Source organism: Pinus tabuliformis, chromosome 2_2 (assembly GCF_031772625.1).
Source record: "Pinus tabuliformis cultivar Carrire ecotype Pingquan chromosome 2_2, CPIR1, whole genome shotgun sequence".
Taxonomy (NCBI): Eukaryota; Viridiplantae; Streptophyta; class Pinopsida; order Pinales; family Pinaceae; genus Pinus; species Pinus tabuliformis.
Window position 1 is genome coordinate 526,466,552 of NC_142300.1, and position 21,615 is coordinate 526,488,166.

General features: G+C 34.1%; 2 protein-coding genes and 1 pseudogene across 3 annotated transcripts; 1 reads left to right on the forward strand and 2 right to left on the reverse strand.

Annotated features, from left to right (window-relative positions):
- The first annotated feature begins 319 nt into the window (after positions 1-319).
- On the forward strand, positions 320-2,924 carry LOC149193667 (putative WRKY transcription factor 7; annotated as a pseudogene). The gene is made up of 3 exons (XR_016254466.1): positions 320-1,082; positions 1,898-2,023; positions 2,444-2,924. The product of XR_016254466.1 is annotated as a putative WRKY transcription factor 7 (transcript).
- A 13,245-nt stretch (positions 2,925-16,169) lies between these two features.
- Positions 16,170-16,973, reverse strand: LOC149193668 (uncharacterized). The gene is made up of 4 exons (XM_089406822.1): positions 16,821-16,973; positions 16,610-16,685; positions 16,438-16,509; positions 16,170-16,342 (listed from the first exon to the last, which is right to left on the reverse strand). Exons 1-4 carry the CDS (start codon positions 16,956-16,958, stop codon positions 16,296-16,298), a joined length of 333 nt encoding a protein of 110 aa, XP_089262948.1. The 5' UTR covers positions 16,959-16,973; the 3' UTR covers positions 16,170-16,295.
- A 2,216-nt stretch (positions 16,974-19,189) lies between these two features.
- LOC149193669 (uncharacterized) lies at positions 19,190-21,150 on the reverse strand. Its single transcript, XM_089406823.1, has 3 exons — positions 20,780-21,150; positions 20,563-20,710; positions 19,190-20,517 (listed from the first exon to the last, which is right to left on the reverse strand). The coding sequence occupies exons 1-3, from the start codon at positions 21,143-21,145 to the stop codon at positions 19,679-19,681; spliced, it is 1,353 nt and encodes a 450-aa protein (XP_089262949.1). The 5' UTR covers positions 21,146-21,150; the 3' UTR covers positions 19,190-19,678.
- Positions 21,151-21,615: the final 465 nt, after the last annotated feature.

The following is a 21,615-nucleotide window of genomic DNA, read 5'->3' on the forward strand; positions in this document are numbered from 1 at the left end:
TTTTGCTAAGGTCTACCTTAACTCCTTCATGAGATACAATATGACCCAGATATTCCACCTCTTGTACTCCGAAGAAACATTTGGATCTTTTTGCATATAATTGTTTCTCCTCCAATAATTGTAGCACCCTGTCAATATTTTCAACATGATCCTTCCAAAACTTGCTATAGATTATTATATCATCAAAAAATGAGTCTCCGTGAGTTTCGAACCTTCGTCTCCAAGGTCTTGATTTCGGGCTCTGTTTTTCTTTTCTTTTTGGGAACTCGATTTTGGCCCCCTTTCTTAGCATTTGGTTTCTGTGTTTTGGCAGTTGAGTGAAAAGACATGGCCGTAGAGATGCTGGACTCCAGGAATTTCATGGACCGCGACGTGCACCAGGCGGCTTCTGCCGCTGGAGAGCGTGCAGAATCTGATACAATTAATATCCCGGCACCGGGAAATGCAAGATGAAAGAGAGAGCCCGTGCGGGTCTGCTGCAGAAATGGCTGCAAATCGATTTAAAAGGGTTGTTTCCATGCTCGGAACCACGACAGGCCGTGCTCGCTTCAGAAAAGCCCCAGCGGGATCTTCAGTTCCGGCTCCCAAAATTTCCCCCCTTTTGAACCCGGCCATGCGAATATGTCTGCTGCTGCTGCTGCATCTTGTTCTTCTCAAGAACCCTTGAAGGATTCTGTAGGTTTTATCTCCCCTGCGCCATTGAATAACAACACCCTGTTCCGTCCCACCCCGTTGCACGTCCAGGCCCCTGCACAGAACCCTGTTATGGACTCAAGCCCTCAGCAGCCCAAGATTTCATTAGTGCCAGTAAATTCAGATTACAGCTTCATGGGTTCCAGGTCCTTTAAAGAGTCAGTGATCTCTTCCTCCCCATTATCCTCCACTAACTCCTTCATTTCAACACTCACAGCATCGGATCCGTGCGATAAAACTTCTATACTGGTTCGATCTCTCAGCCCAACAGCCGTAGGCCGACCGCCATTATCGTCCTCTAAGAAAGCTTGCATCCATGGAAAACCTGACGATCTCTCAGGAAAGTGTAACACTACAGGCGGACGCTGCCACTGCTCTTCAAAACGCAAGTACGTTGTCACACCATTATTCATTTTGGTAGTAGTTCCTGTGCACAGAGCTGGGGATTCTTCAACTCCTTTATCTATCTACAAATGCATTGAATTTTGGATGGCCACTGTCATTTCAATATGGACACTAGGCCAACCAGTAAACCATGACTTGATATTCACCAACTAAAACATTCATTCACCAGTTATACTTACCTACTAAAACATTCACTATACTAGTCAATAATATTACTTGTAGTATGTTAGGTGTTCTGGAATGGTTTCTTTTACAAGAATTTTCAATTTTGTGAAAGGATTTCAAAAAATCATTCAAAGAATTTCTTCAACTTTAAAACATTACTGTAGTTCAATATTGATTTTGATATCTAGTTGATAATAACATATAAATTCCAATGACACTATATAAGTTAACTAACATATTTTGATAACACTTTCAATTTTAAGACACAGACTTTTGCTATCAGTTTTATAGTGCTAACAATTTTCTGAAACTTTTATATGAATTTTTGGATCAACATTTCAAACCATGTTAATATGATACATCCTAAGGGGTTGTGCACATATATGATAATATTATTAATTTGAGTGATTTGGTTAACCATTTGTTTTTCTTTTCACAAATTTCCCAAAAAAATAAATTTAAATTTCCAAAAACATGTATGCAAAATTTACTAAGTTATATATTTTATATTATTTATAAAATCTGGTTTATGCAACATAGAGTATATCAACCTATCATGATTATTATGTAAATAAATATACTATTCTTCCTAATTGTGTCACATTTTTCACCTTTGTTTGGGCTGCTTATACAGGAAGTCCAGAGTGAAAAGAACTATCAGAGTACCTGCAGTCAGTGCAAAATTGGCGGACATTCCATCTGATGAATTCTCATGGCGAAAATATGGACAGAAGCCCATTAAGGGCTCTCCACATCCAAGGTCTATTACCGTTAAATTTTTCATTTTATCATGTAGATTTTTGTAGTTAATATTATTATATTATGGTATTTTTTTTTGGAATTTTGTGGATTTTTGTTAGATTGTTTTGTTTTGCGATTAACATTTTATAAGTAATATGGAAACAAGTCCCATTATCAACTTAAGCCTTTGAAATTTTCCAATTTGGAATCAATTTGCAATAGTCTCACTATGTTTTTTTCTCTCCAGTGGGGGAGATCCCCACTGAAGAATCAACATACAACATATGTGACCGAAGCCAGCAAATATACATATCACTATCTTTACCCATCTTCAAGAACAAAAAACTTAGATCAATATAAATAAAAAATATGATACTCTCTTTTTCTGTTTTTCTGTTTTAATGGCTCTGACGGGTAGTTTATTGCTTGGATCTTGCAGAGGTTATTACAAATGCAGCACAGTGAGAGGTTGCCCTGCAAGAAAGCACGTAGAACGCGCCCTGGACGATCCAAACGTATTGATTGTAACATATGAGGGCGAACACAGCCATTCTCATTCTGTATCTGAAAACACAGGCCTGGTACTGGATTCGTGAGACCCACATACAGACAAAGGCATTATTCTAGTTTTATATTACGCTACAGAATCCGCCATTATTACAGGCGGGATGGTGTCTGTTTTTAGCGCAATCTCCATGGGCGTTGCATGCCCACTACAGTGTCTTTTTGCAATTTGGTACGAAACAAGATTAATGCAAAATCCACAGAAAACACGAAGGGCCCTTCTACGTAACAAACCATCCTAATTTTTGTAGATTCGCCGAATATATCAATTTATTTTCTCTCTGCTACTACATCATGTGCTGTACATTTTCTGTGAAAATTCTATATAATTTTATCACAGTTCATGGTTTACTATTTTTCCTGTTATGTTTTTGATGTGAATGCCATTATTCTTCTTGTGTGTCATGATTTCTTTTTGTTTCCTCGGATTGTGGATACGAACGCAGATTTTCTAGCGTTCAAGATACATGATTCCCTGGCGGGTATAGAAAAATCTGTGAGATGTGCCTTGACGGGATTCTGACAAAGCGCTGAATGTGAATGATAGGTGGCAACTTTTCGTTCATAGCGGGTTAACGTAATAGAATGGGAGGACGATGTATTTTTTGGTTGTCTAGGTAATTCCTCCACCTTTCTCCATTTTTATAGACAATTTTGGAAAAAAACATATTTTTGACTTGCATCATATTCACTTTTTCGATGCCACGTCTCATTCATATGATATAAAGATTTTTTTTCTTTCCTTTTACTCTACTATATATGAAAGTGATGATGATTGGGAATTCTTTTAGATTGTCTTAAAAATCTGAATTTTTTAAGACAATGAATCACACTATGGTTCGAAACATTTCGACAAAATATTTTTTATATAATTATTATTAAAAATTTATTTTTTTTGGAAATTTAAATTAATTAAAAACTACCATTTATAATTTATTGTATAAATTTTATTATGTTAAAATTATATCAACAAATTTTAAATAAAAAAATATTACTTAAAATAATTTTTATTTTATATTAATTTTTAAGTTTACTAGATAATTCATGTGAAGTTCAAATCTCTTTATAAATCAGTCAACTAAAAGAAATATAATATATATTAAAATCGTCATCTCTTTAATAATTAATTGATTATTTTTATTGTTTTTTATTAGACATTGTTATTAACCATTATAATATAAAAATATTAATAAATAATTATTATTATTTTTATCCACAGAAATATTAAATATTAATAATAAAGCAGTTTATTTGTTGTAAGGTTAAGATATTTATGTATGAGATGCTTGTTAATATGATTTTTTTATTAATAATATATTATATTATGAAAATTATATTTATAAATTATGATTTTTAGGTTAATAAAGGTGTTTATTTAAATAGGTAATTAATATAATAATTATTATGTCAAAAAACATTATTTTATTAATTTTAATATCATTTTTATGCTAGTAAAAGTAATAATTATTATGTTAATAGGTATGTTTAAAGAAAAAAAAATTATTTGATTATGGGTAAAATTAATATACATGTTTTTGACAAAATGTGTGTTATATAGGTATTAGTATATAAATTCCAAATCTTAGTGTAAATGGTGATGTCACAAAATATCACAATATTTTTACAAATATAATGATTAATTGCCCACATAAAAAAACATAGAAACATTTTCAAAATGTTATAGCCTTTATACTTATATCCTTCATAAATGTAATTAGCTCTCTTTAAATTATTTTATGTAATGGTTACAAGGTGGTTGTTGGATGAATATGCATCTTTTCTCTGGTTTAAAGATCTTTTTGTGATTTTATTAATATAAGTAGTCAATTGTGTAATTAGCTCTCTTTAAATTATTTTATGTAATGGTTACAAGGTGGTTGTTGGATGAATATGCATCTTTTCTCTGGTTTAAAGATCTTTTTGTGATTTTATTAATATAAGTAGTCAATTGTATATAAATGTAATAGCTCTCTTTTAACTATTGCATGTAATGGTTACAAGGTGGTTGTTTGATGAACATGCATGTTTACTTGGTTTATTGCTCTTCTTATGATTCTATTAATATAATGGTTGAAATGAGATGAATATGTATGTTTTTGAAGGATGAATCCTCTTTCTAACAAAATGGTTGATTGATTATCGGGTGGATATATTTGTTTAATGTTCTTTTTCCCTTATTATTATTATTTTTTTAAAGAAATTGTTAAAGTTTTGTATTAAAAATTAATTTGGCTACAAGGCCATAACCTTTACATATTCCAATCTTCCTTATAGGTTTGAAATTGAGCACAAGGGCTCAATCCAAACCCTCAAGCGAATACCCCATGATACAAAAATTTCACTCCATTTCCAACTAAAATTTTTCCAAAAACTACCATTTGGGCTTTTGGTTTTTTTTTGGTCATTGTTGTTATATAGACGCTTGGGGTAGATTTTGATTACATGCCTAGTTTTATACCATGCTCTTCATTGGAATGAAACATTTTCATAATCGAGCTTTTGAACCCATACATATTATGGAGCCAATAGATTAATCTTAGTGGGAAAACCTTTCTTGAAGAGGGACCACATATTCGAGCATAAGTAATCTTATAAACAAATTCATATTTTGGGTTGCAGCAATAAAACTTTCCTAATGCATTCTCGATAGAGGATAATGATGGGAGATTCCAAAGGTGTAGGGGAAGGTTCAAAAGTCTTACCCAAACTGCAACCATAGAGTTGGTGTCGTAACCGGATCAAAGGTGGGAGACCAGGGCTACATTATGAGATTGACACTACCCTAGATTCACAACCTGGATTTCACAAATAACCCTCTTATCCTCAATATTGTCAAAAACAACAACAACAAAAAACCTTGAGCCATAGGATAAAAATTTAGATCATCTGACAAGAGAGGTTTCCATGAATTAAAGATCCACTTGTGAAGATTAGTCAATCGCGACCAAAACCCATTAAACCTACAGACCAAACCTTGCTCCGAAAAATATTTTTCATAGTTGAAAGTTGCCTCCTCCAAAGGAATATTAAGGGAAGGAACTTCTTGAACTACTAGAAGAACAAATCCAGTTTACAGCATGGCACTCTACAAAACCGAAGAGCTTGATGCACTGGCAATTGTTCATGCAATAGATATCGTCTTCTTCTTTGAATCACTAAGATTCACCATTGTTCAGAATGCAGAAGAGAGTTGCAAAGAGATCCATGTGATTTCAACATAGATCGCCCAACTAGGAAAAACCCTAGCCGTCGCAAGGGATTCCAGAGCTCTGCATCTCTTGAGTTCGCTTCCATTAAAGGATTCGTTACTGCTCTAATTCTATTGGTTATGAAATAACTTTTTTTAATGGTATAATGATGAATTATGATGAAATGAATATATATACTTACTCAACCTTTTCTTTTCCTTCTATGAATAAAATAATAATATTATACATTTGTTGAGTGACATTTTAAAATAAATTTATAGAATAATAATATTATACATTGTTTTAGTGACATTTTAAAATAAATTTATTATACATTTCATTAATAAAATTTTAAAATAAATTGTAAGATTTTAAAAATCAATAATTTATAGAAATTTATTTTATGTTTGAGAAATAAATTAGAATAGAATTATTATAATTATATTTTATTCTCTAATTTTATTTAAATATTATTTAAATATTTTATAGGATATTGTATTGTTTTAATATATATAAATATATTATACTTCTATATTTTTCTTTATATTAGAATACAATATTAAAATTTTACATCTACCTCTATTTTTCAAACAAAATTAATAATATTTAAATATTTACCCCATTTAATTTATATTTACAAAATTTAATAAAATACTAATTTTAAATGACAAATTATCTTATATATTAAATTATTTTCCTTCCACATTATTCTCCAAGGTTGGGTTCATTACTATTTTTATTGAATCACATTACTTTTTAATTGAATTAGATTATTCCTTATTGATGAATTCAAAGACGGTTAATAATGATGCTTTAGATGCAGGTTATTAAAAAATAGCACGCATATATATTTTACTGCAGGTGCCCAAAAACAGAGGAGTATGCCAGAACCACCTATGCACGCATTTGTGTGGAAATGGACTTCAGCGCCGGATTCCCAGCTGAAATAAACCTAACAAGTAAAGACTATGTGTGGAACCAGAAACTCGATTATGAAAGTGTCCTCTTCAGATGTCGATCCTGCTTTGAGACAGGCCATCTAGCCAAAAATTGCCCAAAAGCCTCCCAGAAAAATTCTGCTAGAAAAAACCACCACAGATCTACATGGTGGGAAGGAGCACAAAAAGAACACTACACTATCATCAAAGAAGAATACTCTAGAGAAAACTCTGAATTACAAGAAATCGGGCAAGAAAGAAACAACTCTCAAGATAAGCAGGGAGAAAGCCCCGCCCAACAAATCAGCAACTATGAGGATTCGAATTCCACACAAAATAAATCTTCATTTAACAACAAAGCAGATCTCCTAGACCAAACTTCTTCTCCGACTATCTTCAAAAGGACGAACACAATAGATCACGAAGCTAAGACACCAATGTCCCAAGAACCATAAGAGATGAAGGAGATGCAAGATAAAGGAAATTGGAAGACCGTAGAGAAAAAAAAGAAAGCTACAACACCAATATTGCCAAGAAAAACGAGGAGCCAAATAATTAAAAACTAAGAAAATTGTAGGTCTGATAGACCAATTTGGTCTCAGTGGACGTTAACCACCACCATCATCATCATCAAAAATTATTGTAGCGAATTTTTAAAATTAAAAGAAATTATATTGACGGTAATGATTAATGTTTATTAATATCTATATGATTTATTAGACTTTAAGAATGTAAGTGACTAATCATAATGTTTTAGCATTTTATTCTTATGCTAAAAAATAAGAGAGAGAAGTGTTGTCATATCACCATAGTTTGATGACTTAAAAACACAATGTTCCATGAGGATGCATCTTCCAGGGTGGGGTGCACGCACCTCTCGCACCACATGCACCTGGGACAAGGGACATTTAGAAAATGCTTCCCCACGTCCCTCTTTTGGGGAGACACAATGGGAGGGGGTTTCCCTAGAGTGGGAGATGGGACTCCCCAAAAAGGGTGTGTATGGGCGTACCCCTTAAAAAGGGCTAGGTGCCTCCCCTAGTTAACGAGGACTTCACTAGGGGAGTAATACCATACAACGTGTGTTCATATTGGGAGATATATATTAAGGAAAAAAAGACATAATATATTGAGGATATAATAGGGGGTAAAGGGTTTTTATATTGGCATGTATAAAAAGGGGAGCTCAAAATTAATGAAAAATATAAAGGGGTAAAAAATGGATACCTAAATATCTAGAAAAAGTAGGGGTTTTTTTAATTGTGAAGGTGTATTGGATTCATATTGTTAGGGGGTTAAATAATGTGATTTTTAGAGGTATTTTCCAATATGTATCAAATTAAGGGTATTGTTTAGTATGCCACAAACACATGTGATAGGTTAGATGTTCATTGAGTGAATCCCCCGTGCCTTATTTTTGCTTGAAAACAATCATTTATGAGTGGGGAAGCTTAATATTCAACCCTTAGGTCCTAGTAATGTTATGTAATTAATGGTAATGTTAAATTCTTAAAGTAAAAAGATTAATTTTCATCCTTTTACTTAATATTTAACATTACCATGAAATGACTCGGGATGTTTGAGAGATGGAGAAAATATAATTTCATATCTCTTTCAAAATTCAACAGAGACAACAATTTTCAGGATATCAGGATTGTGGGGGTTACAATGTTCCCATTTGATTCTATCAAGTATGAGGGTCTAGAACTCGCATTTGATCAAGATCACCAAGCTCAGAATCACCCATTTTGAGGGAGTAGGCACTATCCAAGGATCATATGACTCGTGGAATTCAAAATTTCTTGATGAAATTATATTGACTTGAGAAACCATGGGAGAAATGTTGGGTGGAGGGACATTTCCCCCTCAATTTTGTCTAATAACCCTTGAAATATTAAAAATAAAATAAAAATAGCAAATATCAAAACCTAAACTAATTTGCAATCCCTAATTCACTCATTTGACTTACCAAGCTCAAAACCTCTACTTATCTTACCATGAAGTGCTATTTGAATTACCAGTGAATTGTTGCCTCTCCTACGTCGTGATGCTCCTTCAATGCTCATTGTCCATTTTTAATTTTCAGTTTTAACTTTCGAGTCTTGACTCTAGATATTGATGACCTTAGATTGATTCTTTGACTCATCACTCTTTACCATTTTTGTGTTTGAGTTATATCAATTTACTATTCTAGTCTTCAAACTTTTGTATCTACTATAATCTATTTTGCTTAGTACTAATTAGATTCTACAATGATGAATGAAGAAATTAAATTTTAAATCAATATAGAGTATAAAGGGATGAATGATGAATTTAATTTTTAAATCAATGTAGATTCTCGAATGACGAATATGGATCAATGTATTTCATTGTTAAATATCTTGGTTTATGGATGAATGATATATGCATCAATATGAATGATGAGTATGCATCAGTGTATTTCATTATTTAATTCAATTATGTATTAATGTATTTATAATTCCATTATCTATATATATATATATATATATATATATATATATATATATATATATATCGACGTCCCCCTGTCCCCCCTAAATTTCCCTAACATTTGAGGGTACTCCCACACTCCCCCCTTGTGTGTCTCCCTGCACCCGCATCCCCCCATCTCAAACTCTTTATGGAACATAGTTAAAAAGTCAAGAAGGTTGGTAGCATGGCATTTTTTTTTTAAATTAGATCGAATGAGAGCATAAGATGGACACTCTAAGAGAAATTGATTTGCATCTTCAATCCTTTTAGGATCACAAAGGTGACAAATTCTTTCATCTCATGGTATTTTGGGAACTCACCAATGCCCACTTTCACTATGTAGCTCATGAGAATTAGTTATTATCTTCGTAATTTCCATTTTCTTCTTAACAATAGTCAAGCCAAAAATATCATTTTGGGTTTTAAGATTGGAGTTGAAACCCTCTTTATAATATCGTAGTTTTCTTTTTCCCTTGAACTCTTTATTGCGCCACAATTTCTCCTTAAATTTGGAAGTAATAATATTTTTAATATTATTTGGTTTTGCAAGATGATATCCTCCTTTATTCCCAATAGTCCAACCAAGATTGGACATCCTTGTGCCACCCTTGCTTGAGCTAAAGGTGAGAGTTTTGGCTAGAGTTAAAAGCAATTTTAGGAAACCTCTTGGTGTCCATGTTGGATAACTTCTTCTTATACATAAGATACCTAGTCATAGGCATGCTTTCAATGGGGGAAGGCTTGCTTCAATCAAGAGAATATTGTATAGAGTATTTCCTTTGATCTTTGAGGTTCTAGGTTATAAATTGCTTTTGTATCTATTCAATTTTCCTCCATGGCTCTCTGGATATATTACAACACCAAACCTCACATCCATACAAAATAACATGAGTGGTAGGATTCTCAAAGAGCAATTTTTTTAATCCCAAATCCAAAAATCCACTAACATACAATTGTTTTCAAGCCCACATTAAGTTTTCCAACCTCCATTTATCTGTTTATTAATGTTATAATTCCAATTGAGCTTATGATGGATGGTAATTTCGAGACATTTGTATGAAGGAACTTCTTACAAGCAATTGTTGTCATAAATGAAAGATTAATAGGTGATCTTACTAGATTTAATTATCATGACTTTAGTTTTTTTGGTATTACCAATCATACCCATCTTGGAGTAGAAATCTTGGACGATTTTGAGTTGTTCGCTAAGTTTGTAATGGCTCATTTCCAAAATAACAATATATTTAGCATAAAGGAGAAGACATGTGACCATACCAATGAGCATGGGCCAACACAACTCACATCTTCCAAACACTCTTCTATGTTATCAATATATATACCAAAAAAAACAAAGAATAAGAAACACCCTTGACTCTAACACTACATTTAATTGTTTATAACCAACCCTTAATAGCCTTTTGCTTAGCAATAACATTCTTATATAACTTTGAAAATAATATTCTCCCAATAAAATAAAATACAACAAAATAAACTATATTAATATATACCTCTAATTAAACAAAATGAAATAGAAAATAACTTGTGTATAACCTACATTATATTATTATTAAAAATATTATTATTAAAAATAGCCAACTATATTGTAAATAAATAATATACGCTAGTTCTAAATTGCATGCATCTATTTCAATTTTTGATCTATTAAGTATCCATTTTGGATCTATTTCAATTTTTTATCTATTAAGTATCCAAATAGATTGAAGTACTTAAAAAATGTAGAATTAATAATTTTAGATTATAGCACGTTGCCAAAATATTTTGATTTTCCATTTCCAAAAAAAACACCATTAATAAGATTAACATTTTTCCATCCTATTTTATTATTTATATATGTGGCAATTTAGAACAAGAAGGCACATTCTTAACATTTAAGAAATCCCACTTCTAAACAAAATTTGATATTGAATATTTTAAATTAGTGTACACTAATATAATATTAGATAAGATTGGACTTATGAGGATAAAAACATAAAATGATACGCATTTATGGTAGGTTAAGACCAGGGAGATTATTTTACTCATTAACTATCTTGTATTGATCTAAAATAGATTCAACATAGACATTATTGGTGTTTGACTTGGTTTAAACAAAATAATGAATAGTTTGAAACTAGAGAAGTGGAGAAAGTAGAAAGTTGCAATTGCTAATATGATGGCCACATGTGGACTTAGTTAGCTACCCATTCACCAAAATGAATTTACAATAAATTTTGTATTGTAACTGTAAACATTAAATAACAAAATAAAAATAAAGATGGGAACTTAGAAGGGAACGTTTTCAATAAAAAGACAAAGGAACTAAACAATACAATAGAAGGGAAAATGAGAGGGGGATTACACTTGACTTTCTAGTTACTTAACATTTTCTTATTTCCTATATTCTCTTGCACAATAAACTAAACTAGAATGGTTTCTCGACTAAAATTCGAGTGATAATTTTTTTATTTTTATGGGTAGAGGCAACGGAGCCAAAATACTTAATAAAGATTTTTATAAATTGTTGGTTAATAAAGATTAATTAGCAATTGCTCCAAAAGGTGCAAAGAGAGGTGGATAGATTTTTTAAATTGAAAAAATCGTACTTTAATTTTTATAATCAAGTAAGTAGACATTGAGACATTAAATTTAAGTTATTTTTGTATATTTTTTTCGTAAGTTTATAATTTGTAAGTATATAAGAGTTTCTTAACAAAAGCATGCATTCTAGAATGTCATTACAACTACAAGCTAGAACATTAAATACTAGACACTCAAAATGCCAATGCCTTCTAAAAATCAACCAGATTAAATTAAATTGAGTGTGTCATTGATCCATTTATGCATGGAAAAACATTTATAAAAGTAAAATTATAATGTGGTTAAAAATTTTATTGCTAACACATGGCTTTTTGTAAAAGGTTAAAAGTTCAAATTCAAAAGGTTAGAAAATATACATCTAGGAATCAAATCACTATGCAAAGACATTGCATTCATATTTAAGTATAGCTTCCTAAGAATTGAGATATTCTAGTAAAATTCAATTAACCACATGTAGTTTTTCTACATTCAATTGTAAATGATGGAGAGTTCATTCACGTAATGGGGAAATTTGACATCTTTGCATATTCATAAAAGATTTGACGTCTTTGCATATTCATCCAAATTTTTTTTTCAATGTAAAGTAGTAATTGTCTCCACAATTTTTTATTTCAACTTAAAGTAATAATTGTCTCCACATTGAATTAGAATTTTTTATTTTAATAAAAATATATATATATATATATACATATATTATTTTATTTTTATTAATTTTTTATTTCAAGAGTAGAACAAATTGTAGGTTCGTACTTTTGAAGCAGCATAGTCCATAATTCCCATTATTTCATTTACTATATCCACTTCCTTAGCAATCTCATCTCATAGGGTAAATTTTGTGGCATTATTTCTTAGATACTTGTGGGTTTTTCTAGTACAGTCTCAAGGATGGCTACTTGAAATTTTTTATATCTGATTTATGTTTTATATATGGTTTTCCATTCCCTTTTAATTTTAGAAATATTGGGATAAACTGATTTCCCTATGGGTTGTTTGTGGTATGTCGGTTCTGCATATCATCTCAAATTAATGATACATTTGGGGTTTAGAATAAATGTTTCAGATCCTTGAGATGTGAAAAAATGAATAACAACTATTTGTTTTGAAATAAGTGTTTACTATCTAAATATACTGGAATAGAATACGAATATGTGATGTTTATCCAATTTATACTCAAAAAAATTTATCGGTTAAGGCTTACGGTGGCCTAATTCCATTCCTATTGTACCTCATCAATCATTATTACTAGCAATTGTCCCAAAAGGTACAAAGAGAGGCCGATAAGATTATTAAATTAGAATTGTTGAATTTCTCTAGAAGAGATGTTGGTTCAAGCCTAACGGATGAGCAATTTGAGCTAGCTAAACGCCTTCTAATTGTTTTTTTATTATGGTAAAATTATATTGATAATTCATTGGTTTTGATTTCAAAAGCTTGAAGGAATTTGAAGAGCGGGTATAGAATTGCTAGAATTGCTTTGTGGGATTTGATCCCAAAATCACTGATTTGTAGATATATACTCAATGAAATGTTAAGCAGCAGACATGCAGAATTCAGAGTAGAATGAAATGGATAGGCCTCCACAATATTTTTTGGATAATTTATACTTATCTGTGCACTCTAGGGTATGTCTGCCTAAAACTATATATTTCTTGTAAACCTACGCTATATGGTTTAGCCACAGTTTTTTAGAATATAAATTCTAACTGTTATTGTCTAATAACATAATGATTTCTAGACTATGTGATTAGTTATATTTTTCTTGTTCTGGCACTGTTTTGGTAGCCTGAGGTATTTATCTATATATTTTTCCAAGCAAAACTTAATGAGAACCTGAGGAATACTTTGTCACATTTTGGATGGCATTCTTGATAAACCCATGAACATAGACTAGTACACCTGATCAAAAAGGCTTTAATCCGGCACCTGCTATCACAAAATTAGCTAAATGCCTAAAAACATTGGCCATAGCCAACTGAACTAACCTCTTCGACTAAGATATATGTGTGTGTGGCATTTAATTCATGTCTCTAACCTCAAAAAAGGGAAGACGTATTTGCAGTTTATATATATAGATATATATTGGAATGCTTGACAGAAACATACCTCAAGGGGCTGCAGTGCAAAGAGAGGCTTCCTTTAATAAAAGATTAATAAACTTATGCTATCCTGATTCACAATTGCTTACATATTTAGCGTTTTCCCTGCAACCTTTATGACCTTTTCCTTTTACTTGTTGTCCTCTTGAGGTTTGCTTCGAACTGAGAGTCCATATATCCAGTGGGCTGCGAGGTTTGTCACTCTGTCCTGTCATACGACATAAATTGCCGACAACTTGGGGGAGTCGTTTTTGTTGATTTGGTCATGGCGTTAATTGAAGTGAAGACGTTTATATGTAAATACTGAAGACCTCGCCATTGTGAGAGATCCAATCCTCTGTGGATATGATGTGTGGAATCTAAACAGTTCAGAAGGTAACCCCCATAAGAGCTAGCTTCTGCAGACAATGACAGAGGCATTTGAGTTAATCATAGGATCAATCGCCATGAAAAAATAATGTGCATACACTATGTAGGTTGAGGTTGATGGTTGTTACATCGATCTCCATGGGGGCATGCTGCATATGGACGATATAGATCAGTCTCAACCAGTGTCGTTGAAGGCATGAATGCCCACATGTTATAATTCTAATCATCAAGAGAGAGTCAGGAGATTAATCCCCATGGTAGTTTGAGATGTAAATGCTCAATTTACACTGCAAACTGCAACTTTGGCAATATCTGGTTAGAAGATGACGGAGAACAATAGGGAACTCCTGTAGTGTTGAATTCTTTGAAGTACCTACCAATAACTATCAGCTAAGGCAACCGAAACCATTCAAGGATTTCCAAGGAAGACAGAAAAATTTCACCATGCACTTCACAAAAAGCCAACAATGCTGCTCTTCAAAGAATAAGAACTTCAGTTTTCTAAATTTTCATATGTGTGTCTTTGGTTTTACTGAGAATTGTTTGTATCTTTTGATCTCTTACTGTTCTCCACTAATCTCTTCCTAAACAGCAGCAGAAAATAAACAGCACTCTGTGCCTCATGCAAGAGGGTATTTTTTTAGAATGTAGAATGTAACATATGCAATCTACATGTATGCTGTAGCAACAATGTGCATGCACTATTCAGTGCGAGAAGGATCCTAGCCCTTAGTAATGAATGGAACAAGGGCTACTATGTGACTCTTGGACATTGCCATTTATGCTGTGAATCTTCTTTTCTCATGAGTTCACAAATGAAATGTTTCGAAATTTTCATGGGTCAGAGTTCTTTTTCAGTTCAAATGATATTCAATTTTTTAGCAAAATTTTGCTGTGTCCTAATTGGAAATAAAAAGTTCATATTTTCATTATTCTTTTGTTATCATTCACAGGATTTTGTTTCAGATGATTCAATCTTCTGTGGGGTTTTTGATGGCCATGGTCCTTATGGTCATCTTGTTGCCCGTAGGGTCAGGGATTCATTACCAGTGAAACTGCATTCTTTTTGGCAATCCTTCAAGGATAAAGCAAACAACATCAATGCTACCGATACATACAATAACAAAAAGAAGGCAAAAAATGGCCAAAATGACTTGGGTGGTGATGGCCAAGTCAGTTCAAGAAAGGAGTCCAGTCTTTTTTCTGCCTGGAAAGATACCTACCTGAAAGCGTACAAAGTAATGGACAAAGAATTGAGGTCTCGTCCGACTATAGACTGCTTTTGCAGTGGAAGCACTGCAGTTGCAGTTGTTAAACAGGTAATCTGCAATTAGTCGATATATTTTATATGTATTAGTTATGAATGAAATTTCGTTTCTTTCTGTTTCGTCCTGTTTTCTGCTGTTTAACTTGAAATAAGATATAGACGTTCCTTGTACTGAGGTAAAACTACATACCTTCTGTTTTAGATTTATAAGAAAAATATGGTACATTTTCAATGCCCAAAAAATTAACATCTGAAAACTATAAGACCTGTTGGCACATAATGTCCTAGCAAGCAAGCAAACAAAGCCAGATGCTATTACCAAAGTCCAATCTCCCCATTCTCTCAAACTTTCCTATGATATTAGGTAAATAGGGATCGGGAGTAACACTCGAGGATGACATTTGAATTACTTTACCTACTTGAGACTGATAAATAAGGCTCCTAGAAGCCTAATGATATTTTTTATAATAATTAAATATTGAATAACATACATTTGAATTACTTTACCTACTTGAGACTGGTAAATAAGCCTAATGATATTTTTTTATAATAATTAAATAGCGAATAATATTATTTTATGATTACGGAGTTCCATAATTCAAGAGGGAAACCTCCACGCAGTTAGAAACAGTGAGAGACAGTTGTACCAGGAGACCTCTCGATAAGCAAACTATTCAGTTCGGTATAACATAAGAATGTAAACCCTCTTCCTATAATTCTTTAACCCGCCGTAAGGCTGCAAGTAAGTCAGTAAAGAGCACCTGTGAAGCCAAGGATATCAGTGTTGAGAAGCTGCCAGACTCCCGAACCCCAGTGGAAGCATACCTGAGAAGTGCACGGCGTGAGGTGAAAACCCTAAAATAATCATGTGTATCAATGATAATGAACCGTAAAGCAAAAAATGGGTGCATTAATCTTACCTACGGCAAGGGTTCCGATTATCTGGAACTGGGTATTGAAGAGTACGCCTTCTGCTATCTGGAGAGCGCAACCTGCGAGAAGAATTTCAATTCATGAATTAAACCTAATAAGATACCAGGAAACCCGGTCATGGAGCGAATTAATAGAAGAGGTGTCGAGATGATGAATTACCTGGAAAGGGGCAGAGCGTCATCCGCTCGAACCTGGAAAAACCCCCGACAGTAAAACTGTCTGATAACTGGACACTCTGTAACAGCACGCGCAACTCAGACAGGAAGTAAACTCTGGGACAATGAAAATACTGGCAAAGCGACCTGAATAGTAAAACCTCCTCCCAAGCGAAAGGGTCAGATTATGATAAAAACAGAGACGATGACCTCACCTGGAAGAAATGATGTTGTGTTGATTTCCAGCTCCGAGACCCGTTCGTGAGGGTCAGATTATGATAAAAACAGAGACGATGAGTTGTAAGGACGGTTAAACTGTCAATTTGGCAGGAGCATTGAGAACCCACCCACATGCTATGTACAACAATAAGCTGTGAAGAGTTTTTATAGGCGCTGGGCCACTGATATCTGCAAGCCCATCACTTTCTCAAAGTTATCAATCAAATGTACATAATCCGAAGAGTTTTTGGAGGTGCTGGACCACTGTAATATATGCAAAACCATCAATTGCTCAAACTATACCATGCACGTTATCCTTCCCAGGTACACAGCACTCAGCAATAAAAATGGATTCGCCTATTCTTCCACCTTCGAGGCAGGAAGGTAAAAGCCCTATCTTTGCCTATCATGGACATTCAGGCGAGTCACCAGTGGCAAAGCCCTATCGGCACCCCAAGTTCTCATGTTTTGCTTCTCTCCTTTTGTAGCACTTGTACATTGTGGTTTGTTGCTTAGTGGTCCATGGACTTCTCTCCTTTTGTAATGCTTGTATGTTATGGTTTGTTGGTTCCATGGAACTCAGCTGCTTATTATTACTCCAGATGAATTTTATGATGTACTGTTTTATTTCCAGCTTCAGTTTGTAAATAATAATCAAAATAGAATATCCAGGTAAATATATTTACATACAATTTATGAAACAGATATTTTGCTAATTTTTGTTTCGAGATTAACTTCCATAACATCTAGTTGAAAGTTTCCATTTTTGCAAGTTTCTATAAACAAGGACATTGGTATTGGGTATTAAAATCAATAGGTTTAATCTAGAAAAATCAAAACAAGTCAAGCTCAAAGACGCAAACAGGGGTGTTCAATTGAGCACACAATCAAGAGTCAAGACACCATCACCTATTTCATTTATCAAATACACAATATCCATTTATCTGTTTCGCAATCAAAGAGATAAAAAGATTGTCGTGTTGGTGCCTAAATAACGGTACATCAGACTTCTCCACGAAACATAGATGCAACATGGATCCTCCGTATACCCTCAACAGGTTTTAATTATAACAAGGAACATGCATGACATTTTTAATTGGAAAAAGTATACAGCCCGCCAGAAATCCTAAATCAAAAAGTCCACCGAAAAGCTAGATAACTACAACAAATCAGACTGAAGGAAATCTCCACTTTTTTGTAGCAACAATGAGAAGACAATGATAGATGAGTCTCTTAGCAAGATTGATTGCAGATGTGTCATCCAAACTCTTGGAGTAATAGTGGAATTAATTACTATATTCAGAACTCAAAAATCTAAAGATGCAAAGGCATCCCTTCCACACTGGCACACCCTTTGTCAACACATACAGAATTTAAAGCATATATGAATTAAAGTCAAGGATGCCTCATAGGCAATGAAAACACACAGCTGCACACACAATGAATATGCGACTATTACACTTAATCACTAACTAATGGCAATCCTTCTTGGAGTTTCTGAGGCGGTAACTTACGGGCAAAGATTTGATTTTTTAAAATGTAAAGAAACTTTAAAGTTAAAAAGATAAGTCTGGTCAGCCTATAACTGATAAGACAAGAAAAATGCAATAAATTCATTCAATTTAAGGAGTCAAAAGTTAAAAACCCCTTGAAGTATGAGTAGAGAAATCCCAACCTGCAAATTGAACCTTGGCATAACACAAGTGGCAGGAGTAAGCCTACAACATGAGAGCTGGAAGATATGATAACGTTTGAACAGAGGCGTATACTCAAAACGTCCTAACTATTAGTGGGCAAAACAAGATGACTACTAGCTACCAAAGTTATTGTTTCCAGCTGAAATTGAGCGATAAATTGCATTTAAATTTTTTACATCTCGCCTATAATCACCATGCTGGAGATAAACAATTGACATGGGGTTGTAGCATTGTGTGCTCATATAATTCAAAAAAAGAAAACCAATACTCGAGCACTAACAAAGAAACGTATAGCATTTCCACTGGCAGTACAGCTTCTAAAATATGTTATGAAATAAAGCTACAATTTGGTATATAACCAACTCACAACCTAACTGTCTAATGGTGCGTAGGAATTTGGCAATGTGCACACCTAACTGTTATTGTAGACCATGAAAATAACTTCATCTAACATTCAGCCTAAATGGGACTCACTCAGACATAACAGTAGCTAAATAAGCCCATAACTTGCTGCAGCCTTTTACACCAACAACAACGAACTCTGTTGAGTATAGAAAATTAGGAATAACACCTCATTGGTCCCATTTATTAGGAATTTAGGACTTCCAAGGGATACAGTTTCCTGAAGATCATTTTACAGGATCCTCCTCAATGTTAAGTCCGAGTAATAAATATAATAAAATAGTTATCCACAATAGGCATTGCTATAAACAGATCATCCATATTGTAATAAGCAACAGAATCTGACAGCAGGTATTTAGCAGTGAAAAAGTTAAAAGATATTCCTTTAAACAAAAATAATATACTACAATAAGTTTCAAGAAATTTTGAGAAAACTTGCGTGTGTGCTCAGCCAATATCTTATGATGAGGCATCTTCTAATATCTGAAATCGCTAACAAGCACTTCGAAACTCTTGTGCAATCACGTTCCAATTATGGACCATAGCAGTAGACATTTTCAAAAATTGTCATTACCTGTGGTTGCTCCAAGGTCTTCCATATGCATGTGACTCTTTTTGCAAGAGATTAAGTCTTTCTAAGTAAGCTTCTATGTCCAAACGTCTTGCTGGTGCCACATTTACTTCAATGCTTCAGTGTTGGCTTTACTAAGTGTTCACCAAAAAGCATCCCATCGCTGGATACATGAAGATTATACTTATTGTTGATGAAGACGGCCCTCCAACATAGTCTTTACCTCTGAGTGGGAATCCTCGAAGATCTTCTGAACAACACTCTTCAGTTCCTTGAGAGAAGCATCCCTTTCCTCACAGAACTGATTATACATTTTTCGAGTTATTGTCATATCCCCTCCTTTGAGCTTGGACAAGGCATGAGACAAGGTCTTCTTACTTGTAGGCACATCTTCTTCATCCTCTTCTTTTTGCCTTTGGTCCTCTTCGCCGCTGATTTTTAGTGTATCTTCTTCCTCTGCCTCAACGTCCTTCTTCTTCTTCTTCTTCCCCTTGGAACCGACAGATGCATTGACCTCCTCTGCGTCCGCATGCTGCTTCTTCTTTCCCTTACAATTCCCAGATGCACTGACTGCCTGTTCCTGTTCCACATGGTTACCATGCTCATCACCACCGTTATCCTCTTTACCCCACAATTTCGCCCAAACCTCATACAAAGCAGCCTGATGCGAATTATCAAATTCGTATTTACTTTTCTTGAAACTGTAGTAATTGGCCTCAATCTTGGCCGTGATTGAATGAAACTTGTTCCTCCCCCACCTAAATTTATTATATAATTGAGAATTGTTATACTGTGTGCTAAACATAGGCCTAACATAGTCATACACAGGAGCCATGATGGAAGGCAGGCCGTTACCTCGTTTAGAATAAGACAGAACCCCATGGAAGAAAGCGAGTTCATCTGCAGGACTCCAGAGCTGAGAGGACTTCTTAGAAGAATGTTGTGGCGAAGATGGCGGGCTCACACTTTCTACCACATTTTGTTTTTGCACTTTCTTCGTTTCTTTGGAAGTGTTCCCATTTTCTGCTACGGTTTGCTTCTGTTTCTTTTTCTTCTCCTCCTTGGAACCGCTTGCAATTTCTGCGAAACTTTGTTTCTGTACTTCCTTCTTCGCTTTGGAAGCACCTGCAGTTTCTACACCAATTTGCTTCCGCGCTTCCTCCTCCTCTTTAGAAGTGCTCGCATCTCCTGTGACTTTTTGTTTCTGAGCTTTGTTCTGTCCTTTGACGGCGATTTCTTCGCGATGCTTCACTGTCATTTTCTTCTTCGTCGGAGGCTCGGGGACTCCATTCCCTGTCATTTTCTTCTTCGTCGGAGGCTCGGGGACTCCATTCCCCTGCGCTCTGGGACGTTTTCTCCTACCGTCTGCGGTTTCCTCATCCCCGAAAGCACTTCCATTATTGAAAGAGGATGGGGGCAGAGATCGCTGCATCTGCTGCTGTTGTTTAATCTTCTGTATTTTGGGCGATGGAGCTGGCGAATCAGACTCATCGCCTGAGTCATCATCCGAATCAGATGATGGAATAGAATTTAACTGGTGGCGAAATGGATCAGAATTTAAATGCTGGCGAAATGGATCTCCGCTGTCCTCCGAGGGGGACGATGAGGAGTAGTATTCCGTTTCCTCTGTTGTATAATCAGTGGATAACATGGCTCTGGCGAGAAGGAACCGCAGAACAGTTACTGCACGAACATAACACGACGTCGCCATTCTCTATGCCACGTGTCAGCATGAGGAACAAAGGGACGACGAAAGTCTCTTTCAAAGGAAAGCCTATCGGCCTAATAAACTAAAATGTATAATTTCTACACACAGAATTAAGTCTTTGGACATTATTCCTGTAACCATTGCGCTTGATAGTTGATATTTTTATGGAAAATTATTATTTTACTTGTAGAATTCCCATACATAGAAATAAATCTTTGGACATTATTGCCCTAAGCATTAAAGTGGGTAATTGATTTGTCATGGAAAAATATTATTTTACCAAACCAAAATTTTGCATAAGCATCTTAGTGAGAAAAAAGCATATTTGAAAACAAATTCAATTTATATAGCTTCCAAAATACTTCTATTACTTCAATTAGTAAAGGGAACCTAGCTTGCCTTTATATTTATGC

Excerpts from the sequence above, each read along its gene's own strand:
- LOC149193668 (XM_089406822.1), bottom strand. The coding sequence starts at position 16,958 with ATGTGGGTGGGTTCTCAATGCTCCTGCCAAATTGACAGTTTAACCGTC. Across the intron at positions 16,510-16,609 it reads GACGCTCTGCCCCTTTCCAG|GTTGCGCTCTCCAGATAGCA; the intron begins GTAATTCATCAT and ends TTCTTCTCGCAG. Across the intron at positions 16,343-16,437 it reads AATCGGAACCCTTGCCGTAG|GTATGCTTCCACTGGGGTTC; the intron begins GTAAGATTAATG and ends TGCACTTCTCAG.
- LOC149193669 (XM_089406823.1), bottom strand. The coding sequence starts at position 21,145 with ATGTTATCCACTGATTATACAACAGAGGAAACGGAATACTACTCCTCA. Across the intron at positions 20,711-20,779 it reads AGAAAATGACAGGGAATGGA|AACAAAGCTCAGAAACAAAA; the intron begins GTCCCCGAGCCT and ends GTCAAAGGACAG. Across the intron at positions 20,518-20,562 it reads TTTCGCAGAAATTGCAAGCG|AAAATGGGAACACTTCCAAA; the intron begins GTTCCAAGGAGG and ends AAACCGTAGCAG.